Source organism: Chiloscyllium plagiosum, chromosome 1 (assembly GCF_004010195.1).
Source record: "Chiloscyllium plagiosum isolate BGI_BamShark_2017 chromosome 1, ASM401019v2, whole genome shotgun sequence".
NCBI classification, from domain to species: Eukaryota; Metazoa; Chordata; class Chondrichthyes; order Orectolobiformes; family Hemiscylliidae; genus Chiloscyllium; species Chiloscyllium plagiosum.
The window spans coordinates 121,332,445-121,347,684 of NC_057710.1; the positions used below are offsets into that span (position 1 = coordinate 121,332,445).

Below are 15,240 nucleotides of genomic sequence, written 5' to 3' on the forward strand. Positions count from 1 at the left end.
AAGGATATGGGCCAAGTGCTGGCAAATGGGACTACATTAATTTAGGATATCTGGTCTGTTTCTATGCTGCACATGTCCATGACTCCATGATCCTTAAAAGGATATTTTAAACTTGACTGAAAGAAATACAAAAATCAGAAAAGAAAGTCCAATCATCATTTCAGTCTCCATCAGCAAGGCTTCCACATAAATAACCTAGGTTCTTGGACATAAGACGACATTTGCCAACTACATCCATCTTTTCAACACCATTCTTATTTCACAAATTCAGGTACTATATTGCTATACAACTGTACTGAAGTTCATGGAAACAAGGTGAGAAAACAGAAATTAAAACACAGATAGCCATGAGCTAACTGAACGGTTCAACAGGCACAAAGCACTCGATTGCAAACTGTCTCCATATTCTCAGGTTGCAAAATTCAGTCAGCACTCCTTGCAAAGGTCACTTTCTACGTCAAAGATTGATGCTCTCAGATGTGAAAAGATGACCGTTTTGCATACAAATTAAGCAAATGAACTGGTTCAAGCTGGAAAATGTACTGCATGAAACAGCATCCATTTTAAAATTAAAAGCAAATTCTAAAGAGGAGATGTAAAAAGCCGAATTCTGAAAATTAAGCATCAGAAATAAAATTGAATATTCTGCAAGGGATCACTTTCCATTTTGGCACCTGTCCCCTCCCCCCGCTGCTGCAAGTAATTCCAGTGCGGTGATTGGACTCCAGTGGGCAAGATGCAAATCTTCTACTGCAAAATCATACTGCTATGGTTCAGGGCAGGTAACTGTCTTCAACAAGGAGTCACTCTTTCCTTCTTGCAGTCACTCACAATCAAATTTGGTCTGGAGAGGACGACATAGACTCCAAGTCTAAATGTTCATTTTGCAACTTTAACTGTCACACACACACCTCAGGTGTTGGAGCTCTTGATGTCCCTTCACTGTCACTGGAGCTACTTTCAGTCTCTGAATCAGAGCCAGAAGAATTCTCAGATTCTGTCAAGTTGTTTAATCCGCCATTGGAATGTCTTGATATTGCTTCATCCCTCTGAGAAATCAAGGAAGCTCTGTGGAATAACAAGATATTATGACCATTCAGTGCATTAATAGTAATCTAGAATAATTAAACTACTCTTAAAACTGTAGTTTCTCTTAGCAATCATGTTCAGGATTAGTGTAAAGCACATTTAGTAAGTTTAATCACAAAGCAATTTCCATTTGTTAATTTTACCCATTTATACATTTTAATTAGTCCTAGATATGAAATAATTTGTTTTAGTTAAGTGAAAGTATTTCTTTTTTAATCAACTGTTATTTTAGTAATCATTGTGGTTTAAAAAAAGCTAGTAGACATGAAGGCAAAATATAGCCCTGCCGTTAATATGCCAGCTGAGATCAGCACAGAGCAGAAAGTGAACTGGGTTCACAAACTCAATATACATAATGAAATACAGAACTGAGCACAAAAAAATACTGGTAACAGTCATAACATTTGCTTTCTATATGCCCAGTTCAAGACTACTTCAATATTATGGGAACGGTCATAAAATCTACAATGCCATGCCTAAGTTAAAAAATGTTACACGTGCATGACAAATGTTTCGAATGGAGATCATTCCTGGTAAACGATTACAGTTCACGAAGTCCGCCTTTAACGATGTCTTTGGTCTAATAGTGTTGTACTTGATCTGGATTGTTCACTGTATCACGTGTCACAATTAGCAATTCCACAATGTACCAGGGTTTAGAAAATGCCAGGGTCTGATGTGGGACAAGGTCTTTAAAAACCAGCATTATTAAATGCTGCAAAGGAAGTGATCTCAGTTTAGGCCTGAATAGCATCAAGACCTTCATATGGTAAAGACGTCATTCAAGTTTTGACAGCAGGTGTACAATTGCATAGAGCTGTTGAAGAATTGGTCAGGACAGATCACAGAGCACTGCAGAAGTCTGAAATGAATTCCTTGCATCAGTATAAATTCTGGTGGGCAATGTTCAATAATTAGCACTGCTAATTTGAAATCTTAAAAAAAAACTGAGGATCTTCGATCAGATTCAGAGCCTCAAAATAAATGTCTTTTAGTCCACGTACCTACCTATTAGGGGAGAGATGAAATACTTGCTTCACTCATATCTTTATCGTCTGGGATTGGTCGTTGAGATTGGAGAAATACTCACATAATTCCAATTTTCAAAAACTGCATGTTTCAGTAAAAAGGAACTATAAACCCATTAATTTGTCTAATTTCAATCACAGGAAAAATACTCTCTATGGTCACCAGCATCGGCGACATTTTACACTGCTTCTAGAAATAAAAATTGTGAATAAATCTCTGCTGAGGCATCTTGTAGTGTTGAGGACCTATGTTTGGATAGCAACATTGAATTTGGATAAAAGTAGCGTTCTGCACACATGCAGGACCAACTCCCTCAACGGTATAGAACTGAAATCAATTGAAGATCCTGGTGTTACAGTATCTAGTTATCTCTAGGTTTTTGACTAGTGTCACCAACTGAGAACCAGAACAAAAGTGCTGGGTTGCATTGCCAAAACAATTCAATTTACAGCAAAACGCATCTTGTACAATGTGGAATATTGAATAAAATAAAGGAGTCACAGGAACATAGGATCAGGGGTAGGCCAATTGGGCCCTCAAGTCTGCTCTGCCACTTGATAGGATTATGGTTAATCCATATGCCTGCCTTGGGACCATATCCCTTGATACTCTTGCTCAATAAAAATTCATCTACCTCAGATTTCAAATTTAACAATTGAATTAGCATCAGCTGCCATTTGAGGAAGACAGTTCCAAACCTCCACAAATCTTTGTATGCAGAAGTGCTTTCTAACATCTCTCCTGAATGGCCCGGCCCTAGTTCTTAGACCATGCCCCCAGTTCTAGATTCTTCAAACCAGTGGAAATACTTTATCTGCACTATCTTTTCTTGCTAATATTCAGAAAACCTCTATTAGATCACGCCTGGATCTTCAAAATTCTAGAATATAAAGGGTGAATTTGTCTAATTTCTCCTCATAATTTAACCCCGAACGCCCTCCAAGGCCAAAATATCCTGACCAAGGTGTGGTGCCCATGTCGGCTGAAAGTACTCTTAAGTGGAATCCATTGAGGGTTTGTAAAACTACAGCATAACTTCTGCATCTTTATACTCCAGCTCTTAATATCTACAGGCCAGCATTCCATTAGCCACCTTGACTATTTTCTGCACCTCACTGCAGCTTTTTTGTTAAAATAAGCTATGCACCAAACCCCCAAATCTCATTGGACATCCACTGTATTTAACACGTACCTTCTTAAAAAAGAAAATCCTGATTTATCATTTTTTTGGTCCGAAATGAATAACCTCATTCTTGCTTATACTCCATCCATCTGCCACAGCTTTGCTCGTTTTCTTTATCTATCAACATACTGTTGTAACTTAATGCTTTGGTCTACAATGCTGCCCAATTTTGTATATCCGATACGTTGACTGATCCACTTCCTTCCTTGCGTCAGGACCTTGCTGTGTTCCCCCAGCCTCCTGCCTGTCTCTCCTGATGCTGCCTGGTTTGCTGTGTTCTCCCAGCCTCCTGCCTGTCTCTCCTGATGCTGCCTGGCTTGCTGTGTTCCCCCTGCCTGTCTCTCCTGATGCTGCCTGGCTTGCTGTGTTCCCCCTGCCTCCTGCTTATCAACCAATTTTGAAATAGTAGCAAATTTGGATATTTGACATTTCAGGTCATGATCAAAATTGTTAATGAACATTGTGAATGACTGAGACCCCAGCATACATCCTTACAGTATATCACTAGTGACTTCCTGCAAATTTCAGTACTTGCTCATTATTCCAGTTCTCTATTTCCTATCCATGTCAGTAATTTGCCCTCAAATTCCATGGGCTTCCACCTTAAGTAACATTCACTTGTGTGAAACTTTATTAAAAACCTTCTGGATGTCTATAGAAACGCGGTGCATTTACAGAGGAACCTCAATTATCCGAAGGACACAGGCAGGGAGTATTTCGGTTGGTTAATCGAATACCGGATAACATAGTTTAGCCAAGCGTCAGGACCTTGCAATCTTGCCAGATAATCCAAAATTCAGATTATCAAATGCCGAATAACTGAGGTTCCTCTGTATTTAAATCTGTTCACCACCTTTGTCAAAAAAAAGGTTTGTCAGGTGTGACCTACTCTTCACTAACTTATGCTGCCTCTCCACGATTAACGGAAATTTTTTTTTGAGGCGATCAGTTACACTATCCTTGATTGTAGGCCACAATGTCCCCACCAAGATATCAGGTTAACTGGACTGGATTTCCCTGGTTTCCCTCTGTCACCGAACAAGGACAAATTTATTCACCAAATGGTGGGTGGAGAGAAACATTCCAGATTTTCATGTTACACTCTTCCATTGTCCCACTTGCCCCAAATGGCTGTTGTTTGGTTTGACTAAAAAAAAACCTCGACACTGCTACAGGCGTGACAGTCTACTGTGAACCTTGTGAAGCTTTAAGCCTGATGGACCTGATTTCCTTTTTCAGATAAAAGTGCATTTGTTCCAACTTTATCAGTTTGGTCTTCAACACGTATAAATATTCAAATAGTTACTTTCACGTGTATGGCCCAACAACACAACTGATGTCAGCTGGGGTAGCTGTTAAAGCAGCACAACTGCTTTTGGGGAAGGTAGAAAGGGGAAGAAATCTGGCACAGTTCCATCTCCAGTTATCACCCGATGAATTTCTGCTCGAGAAAGTGTTGGTGTGTGGAAGCAAATCAGGATTTAACAACAATTTACTTCTTACTGTAAAAAGGCACATGAAAGGAAAGCATCATTTGCAGTATGCCTTAGGACACCATTTCGAACAGACAAAAATCAAAATACAAATTTGAACAGAAAATAAATATACCTTTCAGGGGCAGAAATAGGCACTGGCTTTTCCATGACCTGTATTTGAGGTGTGGGGGAGGAGAGGAGGGAGAAGGGAAGTAATAGTAGGCATGGGAGGGAGAAGAGGTGAAAAGAGAAGCAAGCAAATCAGTCTGCTACATCTTAAAGTATGCTTACATCATTCATGCCTTCCAAACTACTTAGATACCCTTAAAACAACTCATTTTCACATTTATTGAAGAAGAATATAGAAATTGATATAGGGATCATAGACATATCTCTCTCTGCTAAAGAAACACAAGTAGTTATACAGCTCAAGGCATTACACTATATCAAGCATGAGGCAGGACCCTCGTATATTTCAGCCAGAACATAACCTTGAGTCGATGATTTTGGTACTATCTTGAACCACACAACAGGCCTCTAAGCTAACTCAGCTAAGCAGAGCCTAGATTACAGAAAGAAAAAAAAAACAAATAGTTGGAAAAGCTCAGCAGGTCTAGCAGCATCTATGAAGAGAAAGCAGAATTAATGCTTCGAGTCCGGTGAACTTTCTTCAGAATACAACGTTCTGAGGAAGGGTAACTGGACCTGAAATGGCAACTCTGCTTTCCTCTTCACAATGCTACTAGACCTGCTGAGCTTTTCCAACTATTTCCGTTTTTCTTTCTGACTTCCAGCATCTGCAAGAGTTTCAGTTTTTACCTAGATTATAGATATTCCACAGAAAATCAAAGACTAACCTGATCTCCATCACTGTCATCACTGCTGCTGATTTGGAGGTCATTTTCAAGTGTCCTGAAAATAAATTTACACAATCTTTGAGAAGGTGACCAAATAGGTAGATGAGAGTAAACCGGTTGATGTGGTGTATATGGATTTCAGCAAGGTGTTCGATAAGGTTCCCCACAGTAGGCTATTGTATAAAATGCGGAGGAATGGGGTGGTGGGAGATAATAGCAGTTTGGATCAGTAATTGGCTTGCTGAAAGAAGACAGAGGGTGGTGGTTAATGGGAAATGTTCATCCTGGAGTCCAGTTACCAGCGGTGTACCGCAATGGTCGGTGTTGGGTCCACTGCTGTTCGTCATTTTTATAAACGACCTGGATGAGGGTGTAGAACGGTGGGTTAATAAATTTGCAGACGACACTAAGGTCGGGTGGAGTTGTGGATAGTGACGAAGGATGTTGTAAGTTACAGAGAGACATAGATAAGCTGCAGAGCTGGGCTGAGAGGTGGCAAATGGCGTTTAATGTGGACAAGTGTGAGGTGATTCACTTTGGTTGGAGTGACCATAAAGTACTGGGCTAATGGTAAGACTCTTGGTAGTGTAGATGAGCAGAGAGATCTCGGTGTCCAGATTCTTGAAAGTCGCCACCCAGGTTGACAGGGTTGTTAAGAAGGCATACAGTGTTTTAGCTTTTATTAATAGAGGGATAGAGTTCTGGAACCATGAGGTTATGCTGCAGCTGTACAAAACTCTAGTGCGGCCACACTTGAGTATTGTGTACAGTTCTGGTCACCACATTATAAGAAGGATGTGGAAGCTTTGGAAAGGGTGCAGAGGAGATTTACAAGGATGTTGCCTGGTATGGAGGGAAGGTCTTACGAGGAAAGGCTGAGGGACTTGAGGCTGTTTTCATTAGAGAGAAGAAAGTTGAGAGGTGACTTAATAGAAACATATAAGATAAGCAGAGGGTTAGATAGGGTGGACAGGGAGAGCCTTTTTCCAAGTATGGGAACGGAGAGCACGAGGGGGCATAGCTTTAAATTGAGGGGTGATAGATATAGGACAGATGTCAGAGGTAGTTTCTTTACGCAATGGTAGTAGATTTGCCAACTTTAAGTACATTTAAGTCATCATTGGACAAGCATATGGATGTACATGGAATAGTGTAGGTTAGATGGGCTTCAGATTGGTATGACAGATTGGCACAACATCGAGGGCCAAAGGGCCTGTACTGCGCTGTAATGTTCTATGTTTCTGATTAGATTAGATTACTTACAGTGTGGAGATAGGCTCTTCGGCCCAACAAGTCCACACGGACCCACCGAAGAGCAACCCACCCAGACCCATTCCCCTAATACGGGCAATTTAGCATGGCCAATTCACCTAACCTGCACATCTTTGGATTGTGGGAGGAAACCGGAGCACCCAGAGAAAACCCATACAGACACAGGGAGAATGTGCAAACTCCACAAAACAGTTGCCCGAGGCGGGAATTGAACCCGGGTCTCTGGCACTGAGTTTTGATTTGGCAAAGTCATTTGGGTTAGCAAATGAAAATTGATAAAATCTCCAGAAATTCGGAAATGGCGTTATTATCTTTTTAGAACATAGGACATAGAACATGGGTGGCACGATGGCACAGTGGTTAGCACTGCTACCTCACAGTGCCAAGAAAGTATTCAGTTTGTCAACAGCGCAGTACAGGCCCTTCAGCCCTTGATGTTGCGCTGACCTGTCATACCAATCTGAAGCCCATCAGTTGACAAACTGAATACTTTCTTGTCTACTGTGCAGTGTAATTTTTAATTATCCCAGCACAATCCTCAAAGATTCAGTGAACCTAGATTTTTTTTTGAACCACAAAAATGATGAGGCTCTAGAGAACTGAATGAAATGTTTTACCATTAGTCAAAAACAATCCCAGGTATGGGCCAAATAATTACAGGGCAGTGTGTCAACAAATTAACTATCTTTCAACACTGATTCCAGTAATGTTATTTGGAAAAGCAGATATTAACCAGGGATAGTCAGCTTGGCTTGGTTCAGGGAAGGATGCATCTTACTCATCAAAGTGGATTTTTTGAGGAAGTAACACAGAATTGATTAGGGTAGTATAGTGGATGCTGTCTACATGGATTTCAGCAAAATATGTGACAAGGTCCCACTCACGGCAGGTCATTTGGAAAAATTCAAGTCGATGGGGTACAGCAGAATGTTGCAGGCTGGATCCAAAACTGACTCAGTGACAGGAATTAGAGGGTAATGGCTGATGGATGTTTTAGCGAATGGAGAATAGTGTTCCATAGGTTTCAGTGTTGGGTCCCTTGTTTTTGTGCTATGTGAATGATTTAAACTTAAATGTGAGAGGTTCAACTAGGGAATTTGCAGACATGACAAAAATTGGCCAGGTCGTTAATAGTGAAGAGAATGGTTGGCGAATGTAGAAAAACGTCAGCAGTTTGGTTGAGTAGGAGGGCAAATGGCATAAACAATTCAATCCAGAGAAATGAGAGTTACATATTCAGGGATGGCAAACAAAGCAAGACAATACCCAAGAAATGGCAGAATTGAGAGTTAGATGAAATGAGATCACGTTGGGTGCTTGCCCACAGACCTCTGAAGGTGCCAGGGCAGGTGGATAAAGATGGCAAACCATGTGTGAAGCTTTCTTTCACTGGGTAAGCTACCAATTACAAAGCAGGGATCGAAGACTGAAATTGTACAAGAATATTTGAATTGTGCAATTGTTTGCCAGAGACCAGAGGATGCTGAGGGAAACTTAATTGTACAACTGGACAAAATAATGGATTAGGATGGACAGGGAGCACAGTCAATCCGTGTAAATAGGTCAATTACAAGAGCATAAGATTTGAAGATTAAATTCTTCAAATTAGCGATGACGAGACAAAAGGCATTTCCACCCAGATGGTGGCGCAAATCTAGAATGTGCTTCCTGATTTGGTGGTGAGGTAGAAATCCTCAAATCATTAAAAACGAATCTAGATCAGCACCTGAAGTACTGTAACCTGCAGAGCTCTGGACCAGGTGCTGGTAAATGGGATTAGAATGGATAACTGGTTTATTCAAACATGAGCTGATTGGGCATTTTGTGCTGTAACTTTCATATGGTTCTATGGTGAAGGTTTAGCTCCGTCCCTGGTTTGACCTGGGATTTGACTGGAGTTGTAGGTCAGTACAACAACACAGTATATATTATTACAAGTTGATCTTAGGTCTCCAGTTATACATCTAACAATTGGCCACATTACCACAACGATTAGATGTCCAAAACAAATCAAAGCTTGTGACACCCTTTGGAATGTCCTGAGAACACGAAATAAGTTTTGTTTGGTCTTTATGCAAAAAATGATTTTACTTATATCAGAAACTGCTCATTTTTTAACAGCACAGAAAATCTGATTTTAAAGCATCCATTCCATGTGGAATGAGAAAACATATGACCCAATGTAGATTGTTGAAGACCATCCATCTCACAGGTGAACCTCACTGAACAGGACCTGAAGCGCTTTATAACACTAAGGATGTGACAAATGATATATCAACATAAAAAATTCTCCATGCTCCTTGTGTGGCGGCCCACTTCAGCACAGAATCTCTCTCTAGTCAAGGTTCAAATTCAAAACTGGCTCCATAAAATTGAGAGAATTTAGTTGAAGCTGAATATTATAACCCAAGTTTAAATCTAGAGTATTTCCTCTCTCTTGAATCAGAATCAGAGATGCACAGCATGGAAACAGGCCCTTTGGTCCAACCTGTCCATGCTGGCCAGATATCCTAACCTAATCTAGTTCCATTTGCCAGTTCCATATCCCTCTAAGCTGAAAATGTGTTGCTGGAAAAGGGCAGCAGGTCAGGCAGCATCCAGGGAACAGGAGAATCGACATTTCGGGCATTCTCCTGTTCCCTGGATGCTGCCTGACCTGCTGCGCTTTTCCAGCAACACATTTCCAGCTCTGATCTCCAGCATCTGCAGACCTCACTTTCTCCCCATATCCCTCTAAACCCTTCATAATCATATACCCACTTTACTGCTTATAAAAGCTTCAATTTCAGATTGCTTTAGGAAGTGCAATCCAATTCTCTCAGAACAGAACTCCAACAGTGTCGAAGCAAACCATTTGGCCCATTGAGTCCACACCAAATCTCTGAAGAGCATCCCACCCAGACCCTTACCCCAATTCCTGCAACCGTACATTTCCCATGACCTAGCCTGCACATCCCTGGACACTATGGGCAGCTTAGTAAAAACAATGACTGCAGATGTTGGAAACCAGAGTCTAGATTAGAGTGGTGTTGGAAAAGCACAGCAGTTCAGGCAGACATCATGGGAGCAGTAAAATCGACGTTTTGGGCAAAAGCCCTTCAACAGGAATACCAGCCCAGCTTTGGACTGTGGGAGGAAACCAGAGCACCTGGAGGAATCCCACTCAGACACGGCAGAAATGTGCAAACTCCGCAATCGCCCGAGGCTGGAATTGAACCCGGGTCCCTGGTGTTGGAGCACAGCAGTTCAGGCAGACATCATGGGAGCAGTAAAATCGACGTTTTGGGCAAAAGCCCTTCATCAGGAATACCAGTCCAGCTTTGGACTGTGGGAGGAAACCAGAGCACCTGGAGGAATCCCACTCAGACACGGCAGAAATGTGCAAACTCCGCAATCGCCCGAGGCTGGAATTGAACCCGGGTCCCTGGTGTTGAGAGGCAGCAGTGCTAATCACTGTGCCACCCACTTACAACATCATAGGCATAGCTTCAAATGTCACAGCTACCTGCAGTTCATCACAAAAATTTACATGTCATTATAATAACCATATATATAAAAATGTGCAAGATATCATAGCAGGAACACTTTCAGGATGTTCTTTTGAGATTAATGCTGTCAGGAGGAGAACTGAAGGAGTTTGGGTGTTTGAAAGACATTAAATCCAACTAAGGAACACCTAATAATTATTGCGAGAAATAGAAGTGAATACTTATCTCATCTCATTCCTCATCACTGATACCCCAAGGTATCTAAAAACTACTTTATGTTTATTATCACTTTGTTGTTTGTAGGAGTTCTCTGGGAACAAACTGGTCCATGCATGTTCAAAATTCCAACATCGACTACATTCCAAAAGCGCTTAATGTCTGCAGGGATCTCCTGCAGTCGTGAAATATACTGAATAAAAACAGTATTTTCGCCCCCATAGTTGAATCGCTTTTCATGTTAAACCTTGGAGGTATGAGCCAGAGAGAACTCTTCTGCAGATATCTCTGGACATTAATCATTAAAGAATTATTAAACAATCACAATTGTGTGGCTGAATTAAATACTTAACATACTAAGACCATGAAAAAATTAAGACAAAATGATGGAAAACACAAAAATATGCATTGTAATTATCAGAGACATTGAAATTTTCTCTTCTAATTTTTTTAAACTACTCTCATGCCAACTGATTCTAACTCAATTATACGTGATCCGATACATACTTCTAATCGAAGGAAGACTACTGTTCATGTATATAATGGCCATTTGAATGGAGAGTAGAGTAAAAATAGAAAGAGTATGATTGAACCTGGTTTATATATATTTAATGTAATGTCACAGAATCTTAATCCTAACACTGAAGGTGATTAAGTGAAAGATCCAAGTGGACAGAATACAAAGAAACAAAAAAATGAGGATCAGTAATTGAGTGAATAAATTATCCTAAACTCTAATGCTTCCGTTAATCAAGTATTTTAATCTGAAGAATATGCCTCCAAATTTCAAGTTGTACTTAACTAATCCTCAAAAAAAATCCAATATTTGTTGAGAGACTCTGGTGTGATAATTTTTTTGCATGCAGAGCATGTCACCTTCTCTCTGTACCTCTGCAAGCTAATCAGGTGGTGATATAGGTGCTAATCCTAAAATGATTAGGAAAACATTTTCAAGCAGTTTGTGTTAAAACATCAGCTGTTTACAAGCAAATTGCTAAAATTGCCTTGCATCAGAAGGCGCATCGTCAGTATTTTCTTCACCACATAACTGCATTTAATTTTCTGCATTTAAATGCCAACTTAAGACTGATTACACAGCATAACAACTTTTGTGGCAGTTTGTGCATTTACAACTACTACAGAATGTCACAGCACAAAACAAGGCCATTCAGCCCCATCAAGTATCTGTAAACATTTCTGACCACTGATGCTACCTTCTTCAACCCATATCCTGGTTTACTCTACATGCCCTTTAAAAGCTCTCTTTTCCAAAGACTAAATGCTTTTTTTGGAAGGAATGAACAAAATCTGCTTTAACAAAAAAAAATGTAGCTGAGAAGTACATTTCCTAAACAGTGTGTCAGGGAAGTTCTGTAATTGCCTCTGGTTTCAAGTAAACTTCCATTTTGGAGGTCCAGAGCTTCCAATTTGCTGGGGGGGGGGGGGGGGGGGGGTGTGGAGATTGATAAAACCAGATAACGTAAAAACCACAATTGGCTTGCAGCAGCAGGCTGAGCAGTTAGGCCTCTACAATTGGTTTTGGTTTCACTGAACTTTCGTTGAACAAAAGAAATGTTCAACATTTTCAATCCTGATTAAGATGGAGTGATCAGTGTAGAAAAACTTGAACGTGGACATTTTGATGATGGATGCAATCAAGCTTGGTTGCTATGCCCATGCAGCACATAGCCCCATTAAACCGACCACAGGCTAATCTGCAGAGCCATGGAGGTATAACCTGTACACCAGCAGGAGTCACTTTCTTCAAACAAAAAAAGTGTGAAAAGGAAGAGAGAGATAAATTGAAAAGGTTTACAAGTAACCAACTGTGACACTGAGCAGTAGTGCTTCCATATCACTTCTGATCTTTAATTAGCAAATGTTTCCAAAGTTGAACAGTCAGTGCTGTAAATAATCCCATCAAGGATGATACTGCAAAAAATAAACTTGCAGGCTGTGTTACTTTGATAAGGCAATTTGAGATGGTTTCACTTTACACTAAGGCACAGACAAATGGAGACTGCAAAACTGTGTGGTGTACAGTTCTAATTATCCTCTAGGGCAATCACCTAATTTGAGTATAAAATAGGCAAGGCTGCCGCAGTATTCCGATGCTATAAATATCTCTAGTCTAATTTAGACAGTTTAGCATTAAACCCCATCTGACTGCTTAATCCCATAAATCAAGTAGGGATTTATCACTGCAGCAGAAGGCAAGTTAATAATTAGGCAACTCCTTACAGTAAATATCAGGCCGGCTTTCTGGCATAGCTCTGAATTCACTAATTACTGACCAGCCAAAAAATAAACTATATTGTGCTTTTTGTAGGGTAAATTTATCCAAAAGTTGCATGTTACACAAATGCATGCTGACTTTGAATAAAAAGATAGAGAAATTTCTCGTGAAGCTGATGCTGCACATTGCAGGATAGAGTTCCACTTATAGGTCACATTCATATTACGTTTCCAATTGTTTTCGGGCTTCCTACTGCTGCCTCACCTTTAACGTTTGAATCTGCAGGGAACCGCAATGTCATAGCACCTCACCCAAATCACATAACCGTACAACACAGAAGGCAACCACTCACGTTTCTCTCAAACATGCCAGTTCTTCAAAGAGATTAAGTTCCTGTATGCAATCGTACGCTCAGTTTTTCCTCCACAGTCCAAAAATGTTTCTTATCGCAGTGACCTAGTTATTCCAACCAGCAAAATAATCTCTCTCTTTTTCTGCCTCACTCTTAAAATCTCTAAACCATCAAACCATCCCATAGCATTCTAAATTTCAGGAAATGCAACACTGATGTGCCTAATCACTGTGTGGAACTTAACCCTCGGTATCATTTAACCTCAGGTATCATGCTAACAAATCTCCCTCTTTCACTTCCATTGTTTCAATGCAAATACTATTATCTATTCTTTCTAGGTCTAAACTGGATTACCCCACTGACCTAGTTTGAATTCCGTTTGCCACTGTTTTGATCATATAAATTCTTAATCTCTTTATTTTTATACTTTCATCTATATCACTAATAATGCTGCCTGACTTTTGCCATTGTCAGACTTGGATCACTCCATCATCATCCAAGTCATCAAGTAGAAGAATAACTGATTCACTATTACGGATCCACGTAGAATGCTTGCAGTAGTAACTTGCCAATTGGAATAGATCCCCTTTCTGAAAGCAACAAATACTGGACATCACAGCAGGTCAGACAGCATCCATGGAATGAGAGCAAGCTAACGTTTCGAGTCCAGATCAATTTTCATCAGAGCCAAAGTGAAGTGTGGTGGGGTCAGCATCTATGCTAACGTGTGGGTGGGGGGCTGGGGTGGTTTAGATTAGATTAGATTACTTACAGTGTGGAAACAGGCCCTTCGGCCCAACAAGTCCACACCGCCCCACCGAAGTGCAACCCACCCATACCCCTACATTTACCCCTTACCTAACACTACGGGCAATTTAGCATGGCCAATTCACCTGACCTGCACATCTTTGTGCCTGTGGGAGGAAACCGGAGCACCCGGAGGAAACCCACGCAGACACGGGGAGAACGTGCAAACTCCACACAGTCAGTCGCCTGAGGCGGGAATTGAACCCGGGTCTCTGGCGCTGTGAGGCAGCAGTGCTAACCACTGTGCCACCGTGCTGCCCATGGTGTGAGGGAGGTGGGTGTAGACTGCTGCTGGAAAAAACACCCATCACTCGGGTTTCCGCCCTTGCCCCTTCCTGTCACTCAACTGTGATCGGGGGTTCCCTTGTCCTTACGTTTCATCCCAAAGGGTCATTCTCTGCCATTCCAGACAACTCCAGCAGATCACCACCACCAAGCACATCTTCGCCTCATTCCCCTGTCTGCATTTCACAGGGATCATTGCCTCTGGGACACGCTAGTCTATTCCACAACCACCATTACTGCCCACCACACCCCGTGGCACCTACCCATGTAACTGCATAAGGTGCAACACCTGTCCCTTCATTTCCTCACTGTTCACCATCCAAACATTCTTAAACATTCTTTCCAGGTGAAGCAGCATTTCACCTGTACCTTCTCCAGCAAATCCTCCAGCATGCTGAGGACAGACATGTGGGCATGCGAGCAGGACGATGTGTTAACCGGCTACAGGAAGGTCAGAGTTCCTGCTTTTGCACAGACTGAAGAAGGTGTGCTATACTTGCTGCACCCAATGTGGCCTATTCTACATTGGGGAGAAAGTGAGGTCTGCAGATGCTGGAGATCAAAGTTGAAACTTTATTGCTGGAACAGCACAGCAGGTCAGGCAGCATCCAGGGAACAGGAGATTCGATGTTTCGGGCACAGGCCCTTCCTCAGGAATGAGCAGAGAGTGTTCAGCAGAAGATAAAAGGAGGTAGGGAGGAGGGACTTGGAGGAGGGGCGTTGGAAATGTGATAGGTGGAAAGAGGTCAAGGTGAGGGTGATAGGTCGGAGGAGACTAACTATCCGTGATCCCAGTCTGGTTCACTGTGATCCTGACCTAATTAAATGTGATCCCAGTCTGCTTTACCGTGATCCTGACCTAACTATCCGTGATCCCAGTCTGGTTCACTGTGATCCTGACCTAATTAAATGTGATCCCAGTCTGCTTCACCGTGATCCTGACCTAACTAT

The 15,240-nt window shown here is 41.4% G+C and overlaps 1 protein-coding gene across 2 annotated transcripts in view; it reads right to left on the reverse strand.

Annotated features, from left to right (window-relative positions):
• LOC122552813 (AF4/FMR2 family member 1-like) overlaps positions 1-15,240 on the reverse strand; it is a 164,613-nt gene that overhangs the window by 34,449 nt on the left and 114,924 nt on the right. For both annotated transcript variants that reach the window (XM_043695804.1, XM_043695796.1), the window contains exons 8-10: positions 5,634-5,688; positions 4,910-4,947; positions 912-1,068 (exon numbers count right to left, since the gene is read on the reverse strand). In XM_043695804.1, coding sequence (XP_043551739.1) covers positions 912-1,068; positions 4,910-4,947; positions 5,634-5,688 — 250 coding nt within the window. The remainder of the gene's footprint in view (positions 1-911; positions 1,069-4,909; positions 4,948-5,633; positions 5,689-15,240) is intronic.